Genomic DNA, 26,483 nt, shown 5'->3' with positions numbered 1-26,483 from the left:
CATCTGGCACATGTAGCAGGATCAGCTGTGGCATTCATCAGAGCAGAGAGAAAGAGACCACCAACTCCAGCTCTCTGGAACTGGATTCTGCTGCCTTTTCAGATTTTCTCCTTTATGGTGTTTCCCATGTGTTTCACAGAAACCCACACTTTAAACAGGACATATCTGCAGTACAGTACTGACAATCTAGAACTAAACTAGATTTCAACAGAATCCTGATTAAATGTCACTGAAAAATAGATTACACAACTAAAACTACACAATTAAATAATTTAGATTTAGCGCTATACTGTTTTATAGTTCAACATCCTAAAACTAGAGTTTCACTCTAGAATTAAACATTCTAGGAATAAAACTACACAGTATGATGATTCAACATTCTTGGACATACACTGTTTCATAATTTTACATTATACTGCATTGTAGTGCAAAATTCTATAATTAGAATTACACTGCATCAACATTCTAGAACTACAACTTTACTGCACCATAGTTTAACATTCTAGAACTGCAACTTTACAACACCATATGTTAAACAATGTAGAGCTACAATTTTACTACACTGTGGTTTAAAATTCTAGAACTACAACTTTACTGTATCATAGTAGTTTAACATTCTAAAACTACAACTTTACTGTATCATCGTTCAGCATTCTAGAAATACAAGTGTTCTGAATTGTAGTTTAACATTCTAGAACTACAAGTTTTCTGCATTGTAGTTTAACATTCTAGAACTACAAGTGTTCTGCATTGTAGTTTAACATTCTATGATGCTGTGGATTGGAAACATTGTAGAATTAGAATAAGAATGAAACTCAGTTTAGTGTAGAGTAGCAGTGCACCACAGTCTGGCCTAAATAAGACTTTCCAAAACTGTTCTTGGTCAGTTCCACTGCCTAATTAAAAAGGTACTGCTAATTAAATCTGAATTATGAATGCTGTCCAGGGTGCTGAATTTGGCTTGACGTCTTAATAAACAAAATGCAGGGGATACAGGGGGCCTGGTAACTTTAGCACCATTGCTGCCACTGAAAACACAACATCAGCTAATCTGTTCCAGATGTGGTCCCGTCTCTCTCTCTCTCTCTCTCTCTCTCTCTCTCTCTCTCTATCTCACACACACACACACACACACACATGTGCACACACACACACACACACACACACACACCTTCGTGAGCACACATGGTCCTCCTTCCCCAGTCTTTAAAGTGCTGGAATGCAAACTCATTGTTAATGGCAGAGAAACACAGGGAGGTTAGTGAGTGTGGCTGAGCTGCACACATAGCTTTGTGTGGTAATATAAATATTGCACTAAGCTTAATGTTGCATGCAGCAAAAATCCCTCAAGTTTATAAAGGGTTTAGCTCAGTGGCAGGATGGCTGGATTAAGAACTGAGCCAGTTACTGAGTATTTTATTCAAATCCTTCATCTTCACTTCACTACATGTGATCTGAAGCCAAGGGAATATGAAGAGAATAAAAAACATATTCAACAATTATCATCAGACCGAGACAGAGTAGTAGATACATATTGTTTCAACATGGTCTTCACAATGTGGGCATGTGCAACGGCCACATGGCAGGAAATGCAAGGTCGTGTAAAGCAAATATAAGTAAATGTAGTTTTAAATGTACTTTTTTGTAGAATGATGAAAATAAAATCACACTGTTCTCATATTCAGTGACATCTACTTTCCAATATGATTTTGTCAGGAATGGCGCAGCAAAGGCAAGGAGAGGACGTGGAAAGCGGACGCAAATGCAAGTCATTTATCACAAAAAAAACAGAAAAAAACTGAAATAAAACGAGATAACCAAACCATAGAAACCATGAAAACACAGAGACTAGGAATTCAAGAAAAATCACCAACCAAACATACGTAAAAACGTACAGACAAAGGAAACAGGAAACGCTGGGTATTAATACACTTGGAGGGAACAGGAAACAAGTAACACCTGGGCACAGGTAATGAGGGGGAGGAGCTACAAATTAACACAGGTGGGAGCACAGAAGACATGGGCCATGTGCTAAGGAAGGTATAAACAAACAGGAGGGCAAGAAAAACACTGAGACACACAGGAGAGAGACAGAACAGGATGAGAACGTGACAGATTTACTTAATTTCAATTTTTTTAACAATTAAATATCTTGAATCATTGGCTTTAGGTGACTTCTGGTAAAAAAAAAAATCATATATTTTTAATATTTCATTAAATATCGTAGACACAAATCGAATGCAATATCAGTGTTTGTTTCTAAAATCATGCAGCTCCAATTAAATATAATAATGATAACATCCAGAATATCACTTCTGCATATTAAACTTTCATTTTGTATTTAGAGTATATTAACAAAAAGACAAAGAAACATGAACATTTATAGTTCAGAAAATCAGTTAATCAACAGACTGTAAAATCTAAATAAAATATCAGACTAATATTAACAATCCATGTTGTTTGTTTGTGGGTCATGTTGCCAAGTTAGACATCTGCAGGAAATCAGGTTGAATGAGCATTTAGACTACACATATTATACCAGAAAGCAACAGGTCTTACTGTAATAAACTAATATAATAATATATTATATGTAGTACTGTAAATTCATATACACAAATACACATACACATGCACATACACTATATGGGCAAAAGTATTGTTTCTTTCAAAATAAATGTTTTAATTTGCTTAGGCTGTTTTTGATGGAGTAACTGTCTCTACTGTCCAGTTTTTCACTAGATTTTGAAGCATTGCTGTGAGGATTTGATCGCAAAAGTTAGCCTCTTTCTCAGACCTAGCATTAGACATTATTTATAGGATACATACAAGCTGTGTGTGCATTTGCACATCTGTGTCAGTAATGCGTGCACACTTATTAGAAGTTTTTTTTAATAGTCCAGTAGTTGTGCTGTATGACCCAGACATGCTGCTTTTTTATTTAATCATCTAAGCAATTAGATTTGTACTGCTCTTTACCTGTCAGAACTCTAATGCTTCTCTTCACTGCTGAAAATGAGACTTGTGTTAAGCTGAACCATGTGGGTCAGCCAGACGTGATTCTTCCTGTACCAGTTTTCTCCAGTTTCCAAGAGTCTTTTGAAGGTGTAGGAAACCTAGTACTAACCGCTCTCTGGCTTCATCTGTAATTTCTCTAAAAAAAACTTAAACTTTTAATAGTTACAGAGTTCTCTGTGTTGCTGTGTCTTTTTCTAGTTACTATAATGAAAGTGTGAATGTACTGTGTGTAAATGCCACAGTGGAGAGTGTAGTAACTGTATCTGTTACAGCACTGCTTTACTGCAGACAAGGGCTTTGTAAATTGATATTTTTTAATCAATTCTAAAGTTCAGTTTATTGCCATTGCAACTTACTAACCTTAAGCTGTTAAACGATGAACAATGTGCTAAAAATCATGTTTTTCATATAATACTACAATTATTTTTTTATATTTTAGTTATTTATTTTCCTTATAGGCCCTGGCAGTTTACTGTGAAATTAAGTATAATGGATTTTGAACTTCTGGTTATTGACTGGACCTGAAGAGCTTAAGTGGCAAAAATAAAGGCAAAAATATGGGGATGTTCTGAAACTTTTGACTGGAAGTGTATATTGATATGTTATTGATATGGCGCTCAGAGGGAGCACAATTGGCCCTGCTCCGTCCGGGTGGGTAGATGGCGCTCTCTCCCCACATCACTAAAGGGTGATGTCCGCAGCACAGGGCATCTGTGATCTGATGTATCAGAACCGATTTCCTCCAAGCGCGCTGGCTGCTCGGCAATCCTGCATCAGCAGCAGCTCGAAAAGAAGCAGTGGCTGACTTCACATGTATCGGAGGAAGCATGTGTTAGTCTTCACCTTCCTGGTGTGTTGGGGCATTACTAGTGATAGGAGGAGACCTGGTGATTGAGTTGGGTAATTGGCCGTGTAAATTGGGGAGAAAATGGGAAAAAATTGAAATAAAATAGTAAAAAAAAAAAAAAAATGCTAAAAATGGCTTTGATATTTTTGGTTTTAGGAGAAAGTGATGGAATAATAAAACATAAAGTATTGCTGCTGTATTATTTTGTTATATTGCTTTTATTTTTATTACTATTATCATTATTAGTAGTGATAAAATAAAGCCATGTTAGCTCTGACCTGAGTCTGAAGCTCAGAAACAGAAGTGCAGTGAGGAACAGCTCCAGCAAGCGGCATGTCGTGACAGATATTAGAGCAAAGAAAGATGGCGAGCGTGTTTATAGATATTAGGTCAGGCTTACTGGACATGAACTTCCTCTCTCTCACAAACAGTCCATCAATCTACAGGCTCCACCTGTCACTTTCCCCGTGAGTGTGTGCTGCAGTCTGACTCCACATACATCAGCGCTCACGTCAAACAAGCCATTTACCTGCATAAATACTGGCCCTGATTGCAAAAGAAGGCGTGGTGGAGAGGAACCATCAAAAATAAACACATTTTATGCCAAGCGGAGGGGAAATTAGACCGGGGCCTTGCCGCCAGGGCAAACAGGAGCAGAGCTGGCAGAACTCGAGAAACCAAGACTGGGCAAAACTGAGGCGTCGTACAGCGGAGGTGTTCTTATTTCTAGCACAAGTTCAAAAACAGAACATTTTGAAACAATCTAGTGAACGCTTCCCGTTAGCGAGGGTCTGTATAAGCTGAGATGGTGGGGGTTTTAAAGTTTTAAACAGAGTGGTAAGATGAGTGTTGGTATTGTTTTAGCCCTCTCTAACTCTAACATTTTTATAATACACACAATGTATCACAATACAAATTTGACATGCAGAGAAAATACACTAATAAAGCCATATTAAAGAAAAGGCTACTAACATCTATATCACTAATTTCATGTTTAGTACATTTTTATTACTTATTGCCAAACAAATACAAATATATATAAGAGTAACACATGCATGATATTACTTTAATATTCTAGGCTAGTTATATATCATATTTAAGAAGTAAAATTTATGTATTTTGTGAAGAATTTGACCAGGTTTGCTCTAATAAATGCTGAATATCTGCTATCAAAAAGTGTAAAGAGAGTCCAAAAACTATACAAATATAGTAAATATATATATATGTATTTTTTTTTTAAATATTCAAACTATGGTGTTATTAACTGAAATGTATGATTTTAATGATGAGTCATTTGCTTTATTAACGACAGACCTACAGCTCTGGAATATAATCAAGAGGAAGATGGATGATCAAAAGCCATCAAACCAAGCTGAACTGTTTTAATTTTTGCAGCAGGAATAATATAAAGTTATCCAAAAGCAGTGTGTAAGACTGGTGGAGGAGAACATGCCAAGATGCATGAAAACTGTGACTAAAAACCAGGGTTGTTCCACCAAATATTGATTTCTGAACTTTTAAATCTTTATGAATATAAACTTTATTTGGAATTTGGGAGAAATGTTGTCTGTAGTTTATAGAATAAAACAACAATGTTCATGTTACTCAAACATAAACCTATAAATAGCAAAATCAGAGAAACTGATTCAGAAACTAAAGAGGTCTCTTGATTTTTTCCAGAGCTGTATATTTCACTTATTTTCTAAACATGGTAATTTTAAAAGACATAAGACAGACCTTGTACTACTGTCCAGAGACCCAGAACACCTAATTTTGGAATTATGTGTATCATAGAGTTCAAAATGTCAAAAAACGTATTGACTGTTTTTCAAAAATCTGCACTCTAGCCAAATAAAATTGGAATGAATATATTCTTCAGAATGAAATTTACAGTCGGCAGCTTTTTAACTATGGTCATTTCCATGAAATGCTCTTAAAAAGCTTTTATTGTGCTAAAATTTACCTCAAAATAATTGCTCACTTGTGGGGTATCTCTTGTGAAAAGGAAGTATAGTTAAGAGCATTAAAAGTATGTGCAAATTAGGTAAAGAATACTAAAAGTACATTTTCAATTGAATATACTTTGTAAAAATACACATTAAATATACTTTCTCTGTATGCCCATAAAATGTATTTTTAAGGAATATGCTTTGAACTATATATTGTGTTGAGAGATAATATAATATAGATAATATATGTAGTGGCATTAATTATATACTGTATCTGTATTTTATATGTGCATCAATTTGCAAATTAGTACATTTACAATATACTTCCAATGTATAAAAATGAAAAAAACAAAAAAAAAACAAACAAACATATACTTAAGGTTTACACTTAAATCTACTTAAGGTTGGAGAAGTTATATGAATAAAGCACTCAAAAGCACAATGAAATGCTTTCATGTTGCATTTGAATATAGCCTAATTACACAATTATACAATTAAAACATACTTAAATTGCCATGAGTTGTTTCAAAATGGTACATGTAGTATGTATTTAAGTTTTAATTTAATTTGATTTAATGCTAAATGTATGTACTTTTCCATGTTACGTGTACTTCAAAAAATACATACTTAAATGCACTTTTCTTTTACAAGGAATAACAATCAACTTAAACCTGGAGCTGCTGTGTTGGGATCTATGAGTCAACAAAACAGATCTATATTACAGAATAAAGCATCATTTGCTTCAGTTATTCTAGAGAAACTGAATATTCCTGTTTCCACAGAAAGAGAGGAAAAAGGTCATGCTGGAGTCTGTAGACGTGGGTGCAGCAGAGCATTTGTTGTGTCTGGTAAAGTCTTTATAGCATGTTTTCCCCAGGCTGCGTAATGTTTAGCTGCTTGAGGCATTATGCTGTGTGTTGTGTGACAGAAGAGGCAGAGGAAAGGGGCTGCAGTTATTATGATAGGAACTAAAGGATCTTAAATTGAATGAGAGGATCGAGTTCAGAGCCTGCACTTAACGGAAATCAATGCTGTTGAAATATTTTCGCTCTTACAGGATCAATTAACTGTTCACACACATCATATTGGAAGTGAATTTAACTTGTGGGGCTACTGCCAATAAGAACACAATAAAAAGATTCTGCTGAAAGGTTTTAATATCTAAAGGAAAGTTCACTTGGTGATTTAAACTCATGTTGCTGTGACCTGTTTGTTTAATATACTGACAAATCTGCTATATCCTTTATAGTCATGAGCCACAGACATCTAAATTTTTATCTGTCCATTTTATAAACCAGAGAAAATACTCTGTAGCACTTTAAAATAAGGCTCCCTTATAAAAGGTGTATACATAGTTTAGAAAAGTAGTTTATTAATAGTAATTTATTAGGTTAGAAACTATTAATAAGCAGTTACAACACATAAATAGGAAAGGGCAAAACTGGCCTGTTGTGTATCAAAGAGTGATTTCACATTTGTTTTTACTGTTAAACCTCATTTATGTGGTTATGTGGTAAACTTTATTTATCTAAATATAATAAAATATTAAACATCTAAAATGACTTTATATATATATTTTATTACATATGTTAAATAAAAGTCATTTTCAGTGCTATTCTTTCTATTTATGTGTTGCAAGTGCCTAATAATGTTTTAGAAGTATTTATATTAATAAATACCCTTAATAAATTATTTATTTTAACTATTTTTTTTAATATTTTATATTTTAAATATTATATAAAAAAATACATGTAAAACTCATATTTTACATATTTGACCATTTAACATTTAAATGTAATTTGCCTTCTACTGTTGGAGATCCAGTGTTTGTTTTAATGGACAGTGATGATATACAGTTACAAGAATAAGTATGTGAACCCTTTGGGATTACTTGCATTTCTGCATAAAATTGTCATTAAATGTGTTCTGATCTTCATCTAAGTCACAACAATAGACAAACACAGTCTGCTTAAACTAATACCTCACAAAAATATATATGTTTGCATGGTTTTATTGAACACAACATCAGCACACATTCAATGACCGAAAGAGTTCACATACCAATAAATTTGAATGAACTACAAAAAGAATGCTGGAGTCATGCAGGTGCAGGAGTCATCATTCTAACATTCATATAGTGAACTGTGTAGGGGGTAGGGAGACATTTGAGATTCTGCACCAGTGTGTTCAACAAATTGTCAACAAATTGAGAAAATTCCAAACTATTGCTGCTTTCCCTATGATCATCCCATTCCTAAAATCACTCCCAGAAGTATGCTGCTGCTGTTGATAGAGGAAAAAAAGAAAAACATTGAGGCCCATCTCAAGTTTGCCCAAGACCACCTGGATGTTCTACAGCTCTTCTGGGCAAATGTTCTACAGACAGATGAAACAAATACAAAAGTGGAATCTTTCAGTATTTGAGATTATGCACTAGTGTGAGAAAAGGGAGTATCATCAATATACTGATGTTAGCAAAACTCTTGAAATCACAGAACAATACTTTGATACAACTTAAATGGCAAAGATTTCTCCAACTACAATTACAGTGGGCCCACATATGTACCCTTTGGAATTGCCCGGATTTATGTACTCCTAATCATTATTTAAGCCCACATTCCTGACAAACTCTTTCTTAATAAACTAATAACACATTTGTACTGTTTACGTCTACCAGATTAACAGTAAAACGCTAACGCCGGGTCATTTTCACCCACACAATTGTTTTCATGTGATTTTCATTGTGTTAATTATGACTTTAGGTAGCTTTAGGGCGTTCATTGATGTCATTAAACTTATAGTTGATTCCCTGACTTTCTAATAATGTATCTGTTTCTTTTCTAGGGTCATCCATGGTACCTTCTTTTTATTTTATGTGATGTTGTATGTTGTAAAATCAAAGAAGGGTTCTAAAACTTGTCATACAGTGTATACCCAACGTTAGTGATGGTGTTACTAATTTTAACATTAGTGTTCTAGGGTGAAGGAAAGTCCACATTGCAGCCAATAAAAAGTAAGTGAACCTCTGTGTTAATGTCTTCTCCAATAACCCACTTACTAAGGGTGTTTCAATTAAGGATATAAGATTAAAAGTGTGTGTTTTCAGGTGTTTTACTCTTAAAATAAAGGCACATAGGCTTGATTACCGGCAAATTTGCTTCTTAAGAAAGACTCATGCCTTATTGCAAAACCCTAGAAAATATAGCGATGCATGAAGCTAGGAAAGCTATTAAATCATTACTAAAGGATTGGATGTTTATCAGTCCACTATTAGACAAATTGTCTAATTGTAAAGAACATGTCAGACTGGTTCTACTCTCTCTAGGATCACTCTTCCATTCTTAAGATCACTACAAGAGCACCACAAAGGAAGCTGCTGCAGTCCAAAAGATACAAAAAAAAAATATTGGGGCCCATCTAATGTTTGCCCAATACCACCTGCATGTTCTATTATTTGTCTGTAAAAATACACTCTTAACATATAAGAAAAAAAAAATAGAATTTTCTACCCAATTTATCTGAGCCAATTAACCCACCAACCATGCATTAGGACTTCCCCTTTCCCCTTTCTTGCAATGCTCTCAAGACGAGGAGGGTATAGACAAGTACATGCCTTCTCCGTACATGTAAAGCTTTTTTCAAACTGCTACAATTGCAGCATCACTATGCAGCCAATGTGTTCAGAGGAAAGTACTGGATCCCTAGGTCTTATACATCAGCCAATAGTTGCCTGTGCCAAATTAGCACCATAATAGGATTGATAAGGAAAGGGAGAGCATCATATACACACCCAGAGAGAGCATTGTTAATTTTGCTTTCTCTGGCTCCGGCTGCTGATGCCAAAGCAGCAAGAACTTGCAATCCTTGGGTCATAGTGTCAGGGGCATTAATCTGCTGAGCCACTCAGAGCCCAGTTTATGGGTTACTAATTGTAAGGGATAATCCCTAAAGGCTTTACTTACTGTGACTGCACACAGGCCTTAACTCAGACACTATGTTTAGATGAAAAAACAGCCAAATATTAAGGCTCCAGTGATTTATTCTCATTGGAAAAAAGTCTGTCACCAAGGCACCAATATGTCTGTGGGTCTGTGGGGTTTGGTATGATGTATAATGTGAATGGTAATCATTGACAGTACCCAACTTTAAACCAAATTTTTTTTAGCACTCTGAACTTTCATCTCTCGCTGAATGAGCTTCACCAGATAACTGATGAATGGCCTTCAGAGGCACAGGAAGCTCTCCCTGAGAGAACACGAGTGAGCCAATCAAATGCAACGGCAGACTCTCTTCACTGAGGATGATTTCCAGGCCGTAACACACAGAGCAGCTCGGCTCAAGCTTTGAGGGAGAGCAACAGGAGTCTTGGGAGAAACGGCGCACTGTGAAAACGTCTCTGGTTGGTATTCATCCAGACAGTAATGGGTGTGCCTTATTATCCTCTTCAGAGCCACGGATCATAATTTATCGTCAAAGCGGCCGTTCTGTCTGTTTGGAAAGGAGCAGCCTCCCGCAGTAAAAGAGGAAGATGGATTGTGGGTCCTGGCTGCATGGTCCAGGAGAGGATTAATCTACAGAGCTCATGTAGAGCAGAGAGAGCAGCTCTGACACGAGAGCAAAGGGGGTGACATGCTCTAACTCTACTGTTAGCAAAATCGAGAGTTCTCCATTTATCAATCAGTAATGGCTCTCCAACGGAAATGATGAAAAAGGATAGGGAGATAAAAATATACCTTTTATGAAAATGCAAAAGTCCTAAAAACATATTCTTCCAAAATTCAGCTTAATTGCATAAGATCTGCAGTTGTTGCTGGCACTTATAAAAGAACGGTAATAGTTTATATTAATTATTTATCACTCCCAACTAATTTAAAGAAGCTAAAAATGTGATTTCTCTCTTTGAACTTAACAGCAAATAAATGTATATTAATGCTAGGCTAAAAGCTAGCTAACAGGACATCATGCTTAAATGAGAGTAATGCTATCTACATAAACTGGGGTAAACAATTATAAATTGAATTACACTGTAAAATTAAAATCGGCCAAAAACAATTTCCCAGTACTATAGGGTATTTTTGAAATATTCTTTCTTACAATTACAATTCTTACAATATTCTTGACGATATGACAAAATATAAATATTTTTACAAATTGATTTCAAAATGTATTTTATATTAGTATTATTTAGCATAAATACAACAACTGCACATCAACTGGTGTTCACTGTCTATTGTGTTCAACTGCACTACCTCCATTTTACATTACACACACACATATTAAAGACTGTACTTTTATACTTTTCATTTTATTTTTTATTTTGTTGTATTTATATGTATCATTATATTTTATCTTTTTGTAAATTTGTGTACTATACATACCTGCTGCTGGATGTCTAGAATTTCCCCTAGGGGATCAATACAGTGTCTGTCTGTCTGTCTGTCTGTCTGTCTGTCTGTCTATCTATCTATCTATCTATCTATCTATCTATCTATCTATCTATCTATCTATCTATCTATCTATCTATCTATCTATCTATCTATCTATCTATCTATCTATCTATCTATCTATCTATCTATCTATCTATCTATCTATCTATCTAACAATGTCATACATTCAATAGAAGAAACAAGAAACAGCTGTCTATTTACTTATATAACCTACCAAGAATCTGATTTTGTATAAAGCAATGTAAGAACAAAAATTTACCACAAAATAAAACAAAGCAAAATAAAGCATATTTAGTGCAAACAAATAATTAAAATATATACAGTAAATATCAAAATCAATAAAAAAAAAAACTATTTTTTTTTTCAGCACATCCCTTATATATAATATAATACTATATTATTAATGTGGGTTTGGCAAGTATGTATTCTTGATATTTGAGAATATTTAAGTAAAATTGGAATGTAACCAATATTCTTGTTAGCTGGCAAAAAAACAAGCTATGTTAAGCTATGCGATGCTGCAGCTGTGAGCTGTACAGTACCTCACCAACAATTCTGAGGCAAAACAGTACAAATTTTAATTGCCATCCAAAAAAGCCTCTCAGAGTTTGGGATTTATCACCCAAACCAGAAGTCACAAATTTACTAATTATACAATGTTCAATAAATGCTTTGTTGTTCAATAAAAGCAGTGTTTGCTTACCTGGTTGTCAGTTTCGAAGTCAGTGTTGAGCTGTGAGATGTCCTTTACTGGAGGCTTCTCCAGACTGCGGCACAGGAGCCACGTAACCAGACCAGCGATGAACATGCCAATGTCTGGAATAAACACCCGGATGCCATTCCCTGCATCTGCCCCACGAACACTGTGAAGAAACACACAAATACACAAATAATTTAATATGAACTTGATTCCTTCTTTGTAACTTTAACAGATGATGTGAAGTGTGACAGTATGTGAGATATTGGCACTGGAGTACTGTGGTTATAGGCCTGAGCCCACATGATGAGGCATATTATAGTACTCTCATACATTATCTCTAAAGTGTTAGCAATATTTTTCTGATATATTTAAAAAAAGGAAAAAAATAAAATGTCCATAAATTATTAATTCATAGGCAATTTCAATGTATTAGAATATATACAATTAGGGATGCTGTGAACCAACATGGTCTGTGTACTATATTACATTTCTTTTTATGCATTTCTTCATCTCTGCCCAAAAATTGTGCGGTATTTAAAAAGTTCTGTAGTAAGAAAGGTGCATTCAAATCGTATATAACCCCCCCTTGAGAAAAATGATGTCAGATTTTATAGTATTTAATGCAACAATGAGCTGCAGTACTCCTTTAACGCACACACCAATCTACACAAACACCCGATCCCACAATAAAGGCCTATGATTCCCAGTGTCCTTGGTTAAAGCACTGGCTCGTCTGGTTCTCATTTCCGCACTCCAGTAAGCTGCAGCGTTTTTCGCAGTTTGCCCAGATCGAGTCCCCTGGCTCACGAACCGTTTTAATGAAACCAATACATTCAATCCCCAGACCGGTCTCTCTTTAAAGAGCTGCACGTTCTCCTCCTGAACACTGAATCTCCACTTGTTTCATACTCGCCGCTCCGTTCAGACGCCCTCAGCTGCACAGAGCCTCGTTTTCAGATCTATAAATGCTGTACATAGTGAAGCTTGGGTTACACGGCTCTGAGTTAAGAGTAGAGGGTCTTTTGTAAAACTGGAGTGCATTAAAAAGCAGGCGCGAGCTCAGAGTCCCATAAACCCCAGCACTGGGATGAGTTATACTGGGGGACGAGCGGAGCGCAGCAACAAACAGGGTTCATCTCAGAACACTGCGGGAGAAGCCACAGCAAGGTCAGCCACAAAAACAAGCTTTATATTAGCACTGTGGTGCTATGCTAACTTTGTGCTGGCAAAAACCTGAGAACACAAGCAGCTCCTTGCATATCATTAGTGCTGCAGTCAACACCAATAAAGGTGAGACCAGGCAGGGGCCGAGAACTGGACACACAGAGTCCAAGACTAGATCAAGACCAGTAGCAGTAGTAGAGAAGTAGAGAAGAGAATAGGGAAGATCTTTCTACACTCATTATATACTATATGGACACAAGTATTGGGGCAAGTATTCCTTTTATTGTCCAGTAGCACTGCTGCATTTGTTATTTTTATTTTCTCATCTTACCAGTGACTTTATTATTGCCCTTCACCTGCCAGACCTTCAATTCCTCTCTTTGCTGCTGAAACCGAGACTTAGTCCTGTTAAGAGACTGAATTGTACAGCTGAACTTAAGGTGCTGGGGGATCAATAATCTGTCTGTCTGTCTGTCTGTCTATCTAACTACAGACAAAGGCTTTGTAATTTATTTCCATTACCGCTAAAAATCTCGCCCTTCTTTTTTTTTTAAACAATATGTGTTATTTTACAATATACTTTTACAATATACTAATATATACATATACAGGGGTTGGACAATGAAACTGAAACACCTGGTTTGAGACCACAATAATTTATTGTCCCGACGGAAGTTCTGGTGGAAACAGGAGAGTTGAGGTGCACATTGAATTCTGCTGTGATTTGGGCAGCCGTGGTTTTATGTTTTTTTGGATACAATCCGGTTTAGCACACGAACATCCCTTTTAGACAGCTTCCTCTCACAGTGTCCACAGTTAATCCTGTTGGATGTGGTTCATTCTTCTTGGTGGTATGCTGACATTACCCTGGATACAGAGGCTCTTGATGCATCACAAAGACTTGCTGTCTTGGTCACAGATGCGCCAGCAAGACGTGCACCAACAATTTGTCATCTTTTGAACTCTTTTGAACTCTTTTGAACAATTTGTCCTCTTTTGAACTCTTTTGGTTTGTCATCCATAGTGTTGTGTGCATTGCAATGCTTTAAGCAAAACTTTGCTCTTACCCTGCTAATTGAACCTTCACACTCTGCTCTTACTGGTACAATGTGCAATTAATGAAGATTGGCCACCAGGCTCCAATTTAGCCATGAAACCTATATACGCACTAGTTTTTCAATACTGAAATTACTTTTCTTCAGTTATTAGTTTTAGTTAATCTCATATTATTGGATTGGGCATCACTTGAGTACTACAGGGACTAAACAAGCTGTATCCAGATTCCTGTTTCCATAAAGCATGTTTTCAAAAGTGATGTGTGTGTGAAAATAACCTTTATAAAGAATATTTAAAGAACCTTCAATTTATTTGCTTCAGGTTCTTCACACTCAAGCCTAAATTATATTTTTGCGACTATAACACCATTGTTTATTAGTTTATTCTTGTGCATTTGTGCGTCTGCATTGCTCTCCAGTTTAAGCACTAGGATGGGAACGTGTAGGCGGGAACATGAAGATTAGCTGACCAATCACAGTGTGTGTTGATGTGATGCATAGTTACATTTCTAGGGAGGTGCACAGCGTAACTTATAGCATTGTGTACACAGCTACAACACAAAAGCATAAATTCACACATCTTAACACATCTCTATTATAAATATGGTTCTTTATGGCACCAAAAGTGGTTCTTCTATGGAGAAATTCAAAGAACAATTTATAGCACTATCATATAAAATGTTGTGTCCTGAGACAAGGCCAGTATAAAGGCTGTTTATGTGCATTCTAAGACCAAAGAAAGACTCTATAACTATTACAACACTGCAAGTCAGTGCAGTTAAGTAGACAAATGTTTCTAAAATCATTTATTATTGTTCATACTCCTCTTTAATTAATTCATCCACACTATGCTAACAAAAACAACCGAGCTCCTATCCCTAAACTACAGCAATAAATCTACTTCTTCTCCTTGTTGCTGTTGGGTTGCATACAACTCTAAACAAATGTTTGGATACACACGGGTTCACTCCACATGAATTCCTGCTTTCAAACAGAAACACTGCCAGCTAGCATGGATGCAGCCACTTTGAAGTGCACTATGTTTGCTACATAAAATTTAACAAGCGGCAGACGCCTCTAGTTGACACGCTTAAAAAAAGCTGCGAGCGTTGTGATTGGTTCATCGAGCGCTGGCTGTTTCGAAAGACGCCTCCCTGTATCTAAACAGTTTACACTATTGGTTAAGGTCGCCTTTCATCTCAGCATGCTAATAAAGAGAAAAAAAAGTGTGAGCTGGCAGCGGGAAGGCTCTACAGATGGCACTGATTTGGGGAGAAGATAGTGTTGCGATTAACTGGGCATCTCTGGCCTGTAAAGAGAGTTAAAACGAACCCACTGACAAATTTCACACTGAAAGCAGCAGACCAAAAATGAGACTCAGAATAAAGACCCAGAATAATGTCGGCTGGACAAGAGCTGCTTGCTTGAGTTCGCTTTTAGAAGGTGCTGAGCGCTTAAAATTCCTGCATTTATTCAAAGGCTGGCCGTGTGTTTGTGCAGGGGTTGGATTTCTTTTTGATGAGTGTGAGTGAATACTGGTGGGGATTGAAATAGACTTAGGTTGGCACAGTCTGCAGGACATCAGCAGGGGATAATGAAGAGCCTGGTAGATCCACACTGCATCATTTGGCCCAGAGAGCCTCAGACAATACCTCCACCTCTAAAGCCTGCACGGAACAACTCCAGTGCTCAAATAGCACGAATAGCAGAGAAATAGAGCAAAGATCAGCTCTATCCAGCACTGCCAAGATCTAACTGTCCAAACAAACAGAAGCATGAGATCTTTTAATAAACTAAATAGACCTAAAACAGTTTCCAGCACATTCCTATGCAAATTCAGTCTACAGCTAAAGGAATATTAGGACAAGAATTCATAGAACAAAATAAAAAAATGGTTAATGATTCTCTATATTATAGCAAATAATAAGGCTATTTAATAATCAAAATGTGTGTTTTAAATATAGCTTAGAAGACACATATTATGTATGTTTAATTCTTTCCAACATATTTTTTAAATAATATATTACATATATATTATAATATATATATATATATATATATATACATATATATATATAACATTTATAAGGTGGTTTATTAAATGTAACACTTGTTTATGCAATGAGCATGGAAACAAAGACTGATATGGGAGAGAATAGTGATTTTTTGTGGTACCTGATAGGAAGTTCTTCACTACTTAATATTCCAAAGCCTACTGTCACTGATATTATAAAAAAAGTGACTAAGGAGCATAGTGTGCAGAGGTTGCCAACTATAATTCCATGACTACAGATGGCTATAGTTGGCCATAAGGTTGCCAACTATATTCCATAACTACAGATGGCTTCAGACTTCACATGGCTTTAGATTATATCTAGAACAGTAGAGCATATAGAGAAAATATTTTACAAAAGAAATCATAAAAAAGTGAAAATTGTCAACCAGCCCAAAACGTGCAGTGATATTAATAACCCTGATAATGATTATAACAGCGTTTTTTTAGCTTCACCATCAGTATATTTTTAACTGTGTAGAAATCAAAGTTAAATGTAAACTATACTTTCTAAAACACATTTTTCTTTTTTTTTGTTAAAATGGCCACAGAATAAGTATAAAACATTTCAATTCTATAGAATTATAAAATATTGCCATCATTAAATATTTACTATACAGCATGTAAACAATGTCTTGACATAATTAAAACAAACTCATTTTTTAAAAATATATATATTAATTTAAATTTGATAAAAAAATTGACCCACATATTTAATTCAGATCTGTTCTATTCAACTGAAACAACAAAACAATTCCAATATCAGAAAAGACCTGAGTTCATTAGGTGTGATTGATTTTGCTATTCCTCAGAATATGATCAGCTAGCTGTGTGTGTACATTTCCACCACTGAAGATATTTCTTGCCCATTACTGTGGAATTAAACACTCTGTGAAGCCATGTCTGCACAAATTAAGAGGCATGCCAAAATCGCTTCAGCATCTGCTAAAAATCACCACTTTTCTCCTCTATAGGCCAGAGGAGGCTGGGAAAAAGCCGGAAACTCTGAGAGAAAATGTGGGCATCGTAACAGGTCGTCCTGATGAGGGAGCTGTAATTGTGTGGTGCTGAAATCACAACTAAATGCATTTTAAGAGTCCAGCTGCCCTTCTGGCCTTCATATAATCCAATCTTTACTCTCACAAGAGATCCGCAATGAGAGTGTCCTGTTATCTTCCTCACAGCACTTCTGAGAAGATTCACCAGCTCGTCTGAGTGTTATTGGAAGATATCAGAGAGATTCAAAGATTTTATCTATATATTTTTGATATATTACTAAAACTCTTCCACAGATTTCTGCCAATACAATACACACCACAATACTGTGGCTATTATAGTATATATATATATATATATATATATATATATATATATATATATATAATAGAATAGATATTGATATATTGTCAGCAAAACTATATGTTGTGACTCATTAAATCAAATTCTAGGAATAAAAGATCACTCGGGTTTAAACACAATATATTGTTTCAGCATTGTCATCGCAATGTGTGCACAAGCAATAATTTCATTTCAGGACATGCAATATCATATGCTTTTCTTAACACAAAAATATTTTTTTTCTTGTATTGTAATAAACTGTTAATAACATTTTTAGTGGTATATGTCAATAATTGATATCAAATAATGTTTTTTTTAGAATAAAAATATTATTTATATTTATATAGAATTGTAATGTAGTATTGAAAAAAGTGGTAGAATTAAAATGAATGTAAAGCAAAAATTAGGTTTCAGACAAAAAAAAATCGATATGGGCATTTCTACCCTATATAATTTTTTTTTTTTTTTTACAATCTTGCATAAACATGTGATAAAAATATTACATTCTACAGCTCAGGAAAAAATGAAGAAACCACTTCAGTTTCTGAATCAGTTTCTCTGATTTTGCTATTTCTAGGTTTATATCGAAGTAAAATTAATATTATTGTTTTATTCTATAAGCTACGGACAACATTTCACCCAAATTCCAAATAAAAACATTGCCATTTAGAGCATTTATTTGCAGAAAATGAGAAATGGCTGAAATAACAAAAAAGATGCAGAGCTTTCAGACCTCAAATAATGCAAAGAAAACAAGTTCATATTCATAAAGTTTTAAGAATTCAGAAATCAATATTTGGTGGATTAACCCTGTTTTTTAATCACAGCTTTCATGCATCTTGGCATGTTCTCCTCCACCAGTCTTACACACTGCTTTTAGATAACTTTATACCACTCCTGGTGCAAAAAAATCAAGCATTTCAGCCTGGTTGGATTGCTTGTAATCATCCATCTTCTTCTTGATTATATTCCAGAGGTTTTCTATTTGGTAAAATTAAAGAAACGTATCATATTTAGGTGGTCTCTGTTTTTTGTCCAATATTGTGCAACCCTAGTCTCAATCTTTACATGAATGCCATGTATTAGCTACAGTATCATAAAACATAATGAGATACTTCTACATTTATCAATATTTTTAACCCCAACAAACTCTTTAACTTTCTGAAATTGAACATAAATTAAACATTCAGAATTTCTCCATCTTTTTGTGCTGAGAGAATCAGCACATTTTATAAAAGTAATAAAGTATTCTGAATATGTTTTTCAGAAGGATCGTGTGGACCACACACAGACAGAATAGCGTGGTTGGCTTAATGAGGCCTGAGTGTAAGTAGATAGTATTTCTGTGAAATCCACTACATTTTATTTATGAGATGCCAAGAGGCTGGGTGTTCCCCCTCAAAGCGTTCATTTGTGGAGCCCACCACGTCAGCATACTGAACATACTGAAGCTGCTGCCAGCCTCCCAGCTGCCTGGTGATACCGCCCTCCCCACCTTCAGCTTCCAGTGGCCTCTCCCACTCTCCTCCACTCCCGTTCTCAGGACCTTTAGCTACACTCAGGGCTCCAGGGCTGGAAACTTAAGAGTGACCCGTGTCGTCTTTTGAGGTTAAGGGCCAAAGAACCCCTTAGGGGTGAATCAGAAGTCAAGGAAGGAGCAGATAAAGTACATGAAGATTCATGAGTGGAAGACATACATGGATAGAGCAACACTATTATATCACTACAGATACAGAGTAACCTGCATGATGTCTACAGTGTATATAGAATGTGGTTAATATATAATAATTAAGGAAGAAAAGCTAAAAAAAATATTGCCAAAGCAACACATTTAAAACCTTTTGAATCAGATGACAAAAACAGCATAAACTTGACCCAACTTTCTAAAGTATTTGCTTACTCAAGTTCCACAAACAGTGTTAGTAAGGATCTTTGGAACCTGCTACCACTATATATGAGCATAGTTAGTACATTAATAAATGATTATGTTAATACATTTTAATTTCTTTATTAGCACTTAAGCAGCTCATTTGTTTCTGTCTATTCTGAAGCTTGTTTCCATATTCTAGAAGTTAGTAATGCAGTTTATTAACATCATTTTGGTAAGAAGTAAAACACAGCCTCTGTAGCTAATTTAAATTTTATTTATATGCAAAATATATTAATTAAGGAAGAAAAGCTAGAAAAAAAAAACCTTTTAAACCATTTTGGATCAGATCCACAAAGAGGACTAGTTAGGATCTTTGGAACATACTACCACTATATACAGTTGTGGTCAAAAGTTTACATACACTTGTAAAAAAACATAATGTTATGGCTGTCTTGAGTTTTCAATAAGTTCTACAACTCTTATTTTTCTGTGATAGAGTGATCGGAACACATACATGTTTGTCACAAAAAACAGTCATAAAATTTGGTTCTTTCATAAATTTATTATGGGTCTGCTGAAAATGTCACCAAATCTGCTGGGTCAAAAATATACATACAGCAACATTAGTATTTGGTTACATGTCCCTTGGCCATTTTCACGGCAACTAGGCGCTTTTGGTAGCCATCCACAAGCTCCTGGCAAGCTTCAGGTCGAATGTTTGACCACTCTTCTTGACAGAATTGGTGCAGTTCAGCTAAATGTGATGGTTTTCTTGCATGAACCCGTTTCTTTAACACTGTCCACATGTTCTCAATGGGGTTTAAGTCAGGACTTTGGGAAGGCCATTCTAAAACCTTAATTCTAGCCTGGTTTAGCCATTCCTTTACCACTTTTGATGTGTGTTTTGGGTCATTGTCTTGTTGGAACACCCAACTGCGCCCAAGACCCAACCTTCGGGCTGATGGTTTTAAGTTTTCCTGCAGAATTTGGAGGTAATCCTCCTTCTTCATTATCCCATTTACTTTCTGCAAAGAACCAGTTCCACTGGCAGCAAAACATCCCCAGAGCATAATACTACCACCACCATGCTTGACAGTAGGCATGGTGTTCCTGGGATTAAAGGCCTCACCTTTTCTCCTCCAAACATATTGCTGGGTGTTGTGGCCAAACAGCTCAATTTTTGTTTCGTCTGACCAGAGAACTTTCCTCCAGAAGGTTTTATCTTTGTCCATGTGATCAGCAGCAAACTTCAGCCGAGTCTTAAGGTGCCTTTTCTGGAGCAAGGGCTTCTTTCTTGCACGGCAGCCTCTCAGTCCATGGCGATGTAAAACACGCTTGACTGTGGAGACTGACACCTGTGTTCCATCAGCTTCCAAATCCTTGCAGACCTGCTTCTTGGTGATTCTTGGTTGACTCTTGACCATCCTGACCAATCTCCTCTCGGCAGCATGTGATAGCTTGCGTTTTCTTCCTGATCGTGGCAGTGACACAACTGTTCCATGCACTTTATACTTGCGTATAATTGTCTGCACAGTTGCTCTTGGGACCTGTAGCTGCTTTGAAATGGCTCCAAGTGACTTCCCTGACTTGTTCAAGTCAATAATTCGCTTTTTCAGATCCACACTGAGTTCCTTTGACTTTCCCATTGTAGCTTTTGTAGCTGAGTCTAATCACTGGGTCAAATGAGCCCTATTTAAATGGGCTCATGAGAAGTCAACAGCTGTAGTCAATCAGAATCACTTACAAGAAGTGAAGAGGCCATGACATGAAGCTAATTTGATTGACACAACTCGCTACATCACCAAAATTGACAAATTTTGTTGCTGTATGTATATTTTTGACCCAGCAGATTTGGTGACATTTTCAGCAGACCCATAATAAATTTATGAAAGAACCAAATTTTATGACTGTTTTTTGTGACAAACATGTATGTGTTCTGATCACTCTATCACAGAAAAATAAGAGTTGTAGAACTTATTGAAAACTCAAGACAGCCATAACATTATGTTTTTTTTACAAGTGTATGTAAACTTTTGACCACAACTGTATATGAGCATTTTTGGTGCATAAATAAATGATTGTCTTGGAATTTTAGTTTCTTTATTAGCACATGAGCAGATTATTGGTTTCTGCTTGTTTTAAAGCTCATTTCCATACTCTAGAAGTTAATAACGCAGTTTATTTACATCATTTTGGTGAGAAGTCAAACACAGCCTCTGTAGCTAATTTTAATTTTATTTAACTCTCTATTTCCCACAAAAGTCTAATTCAAAATGCAAATCTAAAACATTAATTGTCAATACTCTAAGCTTTATGAAGTCACATTAGTATTTCATGTCATGTCACTCCCTATACGTTACTTTTACTGTATGTAAAAATTATAATTTTTCTTATTTGTTAAACCCTGTACCAACGCATGTCTAAAGGTTTTCACAGGTCTAGGCGAAATAAAAAAAGGCAGATTAACTGTGCTTTAAAATTTTCTGAAAATAAAAAAGTTTTATATTTAATTAGATACAGATGCTCACAACTCTATGTGGTTTCTTTGCACCTTTAATACGTCATTTAGAATGAGTTATTTAGAAAATTGCTTAAAACAATTATTACATTTTAGTTCCTTTTAGGATTACTGTTATAATATCAGATCAAAATAGATTATAAATAAACATGGTTCTTGTATGACATCATTTCAAGTAAATTTTACTCTTCATATCATTTTTCTTCTCGGACACTAAAACAGTACAATACTTACTTTTTGTATTCGCTAAATTAAACTTTTATACTCTAGTAACTTTATTACTGAATTATAAATGAGTTACGGAATAACTAATACTAAAATTTATATCTATTAAACCAATTACTGTTATTCAGTAACTAGTGAGAGAAATTCTGAATAAATTACAAATAAAGTCATAATGAATAAATCAATGAAGGTCTGTATTGTCATTGTATAAAACAGCAAAACTGAAGTTTATTTCCTTTAAAGTGCAAAAACTTCGAAGTGCAAGTACATTTAACACAAACCCTAAAACACAACAATTAAAGACACAGACATGTATAAAACATTAATCACCACAGTATTCGACACACACAGTTACATTGCATTGTTAAATGCAAAAATGGCTCTGGTGTAGAAGCTATTTCTGTTTATTTTGGCTCTTAAGAATGTTCTGTGCCTGAAGATGCAGTATCCTGATTATACATTTCTAAGACTAGTTACTAACTAGCTGAGGAACTGAACCTACAGGCTCCTGTAGAGTAAGGAGTTAAAACTCTGTTTGGTTCTAGACTTTAAACATCCTCCTAATTTGACTTCTGTTGTTAAGCCGGATCTTATTACTGTGAATAACTGCTCCCGGTGTAATATGAATCAATGTAATGATTTCTGGATAAAGCATGTCATCACTGAGAGTGAATTGGTTCAGACTGACCTTCCTCTTCTTCCTATCAGTCCGTCTGAAACCTGATCACTTTCTTACGTAGATGTGGAAACACGGATAATAGAATTCAGGAACTAATTGACATTCAGCAATTTGGCGTATGGATATAAGGCCACCGGTTGTTCCACTGTCGAGAGTCTGACATGCTTACCCATAACAATGGCTGTTCCCTGACCGTATTCCAAACAGGGTACATCCCCAGGGGGAAATGATCTGCCCATAATAGCCCTTCCAGCTCTTCAGCTTGTTTCCAGTCAGTCTGGGAAATGTGGTGAGAATAGGCGAGGGTCTTTGAGGGTAAACGGTAGCCCTGGCTACTATTTCTGCCTGTAATTACTCATATAGACTAAGTTCCATAAATGTGTTCGACTCGAACTTGAGATTTTTCAATATCATGAATGATATTATACCCTGAAATATTGTGCCATATCATCTACCACTAATTATCACATCAGGGTGTTACTTTTTTTACTGTTTTAAGCAAAAGAAAAAATCACACTGTTCTCATTTCCCATTATATATCTACTAGAGACAGATTATATAATTTATTTTACTTTAATCTTGGATATATATAGAGAGATAATTGGAGAGCATTATTAGTATCATGACATTCTGGATCATTGTCTTTTGTTACAAATCTGATAAAAATTCTTGTATTTTTTTATATCTCAGTTAGAGGTGTGCAGGGAGAGTGCTGTGTGAGCTAGAGAGAGAGAGAGTGCTGTAGGAAAACTAGCAAATTAAATCTGAAGAAATAAAAGGAGAAAAAGCTCTACCTACTGGCCATCTACCGGGACACCACTGGTGAAAGACTTTGAACTTTACATTTTAAATGTTGATGCTAGCATTTGTGAGTTTAAAAACTATTAAAAATATGTTTTTGATGAAGTGCTGTGCAGGCTAGCTAGCTCACAAGCAAGTTTCAGTTAGCATGAGGCATAGCCATGTTATTTTAAGTTTAATATAAAACACTTGTATGTTATAGTTAATTTAATTGCTAAGAGTAGCTTTATTTCCTGTTAATTTAAGGAAAAATGCATACTAATTTAAGTAATGTTTCTATTTTTGTGTTTTTGTGTTATTAAGGTTTTCAACCTATATGTAAACTAAATGAAGAGAAATCCTTCAATAAATCACCAAAGAAGGAGATCAAAACTGGTTTACTAAGTTGTGCCGTAAAATCCCAGTAGTTGGCTAAGGCTCTTTTCAAGTTAAAGCAGAGGTTGGAGCAGATTTCGGAGTAACTTGACACATATGCAATAATAAAATGTAATTTTCATTTTGTTGCAGTAGTGTATTTTTGAAATTATTATTTTTGTCATTCAGTGTTTTGTCATATCGCCAAGAGTATCGTTATCGTGAAAATGCCATGAAATATTGTGATATTATTTTAGGACCATATCGCCCACCCCTAATACTGGACTTCACTACATCTTCAACACTGTAACTGTTAAATTAACACTGTAACAGTAATACAAAAAATACATTAATTAATTAATTAATTACAAAGGTGTGGGTGGAATGACTATGCAGTGGGGAAAATACGTCTAGTATGTGAATGGATGAAGCAGGATGAGTTTTACTCATCAAATATAAAGCACACCCTAAAGGCCAGCAGATACTTTACTGAAACAACTTAGAGGACTGCAGTACACAAACTAACTTTTGCTTTATCTCAGCTATTTTATTTTATTTTTGTGTTGTTTGGCATAATTGATTCAAGTGAAACCCAAATGTCTGTAATATAAAAGTTATGGAAACTTATTTAACCCACATATTACAGTGAAGCAATCCTGCAGTACTTCAATATGTAAAGTAATAGTAGAAGTAGTAGTAATAAAAGTGGTATCCCTCAGGAAAAAAAAAAAAAACTATTTGGCGCTTTTATTTTTAAGAATATAACAAGAGTATCACTGCTGCTGAATTCCTTTCATCATGAACTAATGGATCCTCTAGATTTATGGGCACCCTTGGCAAAAATGACCAAATTAAAACACTCAAGTATTGACATAATGGTCTAATTGAGCATTTGAGACAAATCCAACCAGACAGTGTTCCAATAAATCAGTTCGGCAAATGAAGTTTCTGAAATATTCTGGACTGCATTCATGTACTGGAACACCTGATACCAATTATCATCTTTTTAAAAAGTCGTTATATTCGAGGTTCACATATTTTCCATCAATGACCGTGATTGTTTCAACCATTTGTAATGAAGACGTTGCAAAATTGTGTGTTTTTTGTTAGCTAAGACTTTAAATGCGACTATTTATTATTACAAAGATGAAGATTTGATCCTATTTTCAGCTCCATTCATCTAAAAAAAAAAAAGAAAACATCCAGTCAATTCCAAATGCTCACATCTGGAGCTCAAATTTATCCTGCTAACTCATTAACCAAGATTCCTGCACTATATAAAAAAATGTCCATGTGACAACAAGCAATTTAACTGGCTTTATTTAGCTCAAATAAATAGTTTGAATTAAAAAGAATGCAACATGATTTTTATTTTTTTTTGTTTAGACGAATAAAAGCAATATTTTACATCAGCTCTGACCTCAAAAACACTTCGAATCAACTCAAACAGTATGTTTATCTCAATCCTAGCAAAATGGAGGACTGGCAGGCTTTGAGTGTTAATCATTTAGCCCTGTTGTTTGCAGAGTGAGTCAGTGAGGCAGGCAGAGCCACGGTTCTGCACAGCAGCTCGCTTCAGGGCACGGACAGCTCAAAAACACACTTCGTTTTTTTTTCTTGTTTTCAGTTTTGAGCTTCTCAGGCACCTTCTTTGAGTTTATGGAAGCACGGAACATCCTATACATAGACATTTAACAAGGTTCAAACCACCCAAAGGAAGGAAGGTGCTAATGGCTTGACGTGACTCATATCTACATAACGCACTTCTTGACGTGAGTCAAGTTTTTTTTATCATTTTAAGCAATCAGAAGCACCTATATCCAGGCACGTGTTTGGTGAACCGCTGCCTTGCCCTGGGCGATATATTAATGTGTTTGGCGCGTAAGGATTTGAGCATTAACACCATGTTCACTTCCTCTCTAATCCCTAATAAAGACCTGTGAACCTCGCAGACAGCAATTACTGCTGAATTATTTGTACAGCAAATAAGAGAAGGTCCACACGCACAGAGCAGCAATGGCCTCTGAGGCCTTAGGCTGCTCGCTTTCTGTCCAAGTACAACACGCAGCACAGTGCCACGATTCAGGACTCATGTAGCCTGTTGCATTCTCCCTTGTGTTTTAATGACCTTTATCACTGGTTCAGGAATAAAACTCGTTTATCCTGCAGAAGACACATTTAAAGAGACAAAACGGCAGCTACATTTTGACAGAGCACTTAAATTTCTTAATATTATATTTCCATTGACCTTGCAAATAAGTTACAAAGCTAAATTTTATACACTTACAGAGCCAGCACTAATTATCATTGTTATTATTAGCATCGATTGCAATGCATAAAATCCCGCAGATATGGACCATATCTGTTTGTGTATTTACCAACCCTTCAGAATGGGGGAACATCATAATCTCAGGTGATTCTAAGAGTGTTCTTGCCGAATTCAGCACCCCTGCCATGAAAAGCACCCT

At 35.5% G+C, this 26,483-nt stretch overlaps 1 protein-coding gene across 4 annotated transcripts in view; it reads right to left on the bottom strand.

Annotated features, from left to right (window-relative positions):
- The window catches only part of LOC103047759 (piezo-type mechanosensitive ion channel component 2), a 198,019-nt gene that overhangs the window by 80,572 nt on the left and 90,964 nt on the right, over positions 1–26,483 (bottom strand). For all 4 annotated transcript variants that reach the window (XM_022673427.2, XM_022673428.2, XM_022673425.2 and 1 more), the window contains exon 5: positions 11,962–12,121. In XM_022673427.2, the coding sequence (XP_022529148.2) occupies positions 11,962–12,121 (160 nt within the window). The remainder of the gene's footprint in view (positions 1–11,961; positions 12,122–26,483) is intronic.

Source organism: Astyanax mexicanus, chromosome 6 (assembly GCF_023375975.1).
Source record: "Astyanax mexicanus isolate ESR-SI-001 chromosome 6, AstMex3_surface, whole genome shotgun sequence".
Taxonomy (NCBI): Eukaryota; Metazoa; Chordata; class Actinopteri; order Characiformes; family Acestrorhamphidae; genus Astyanax; species Astyanax mexicanus.
This window is presented reverse-complemented; position numbering and strand designations above follow the sequence as displayed.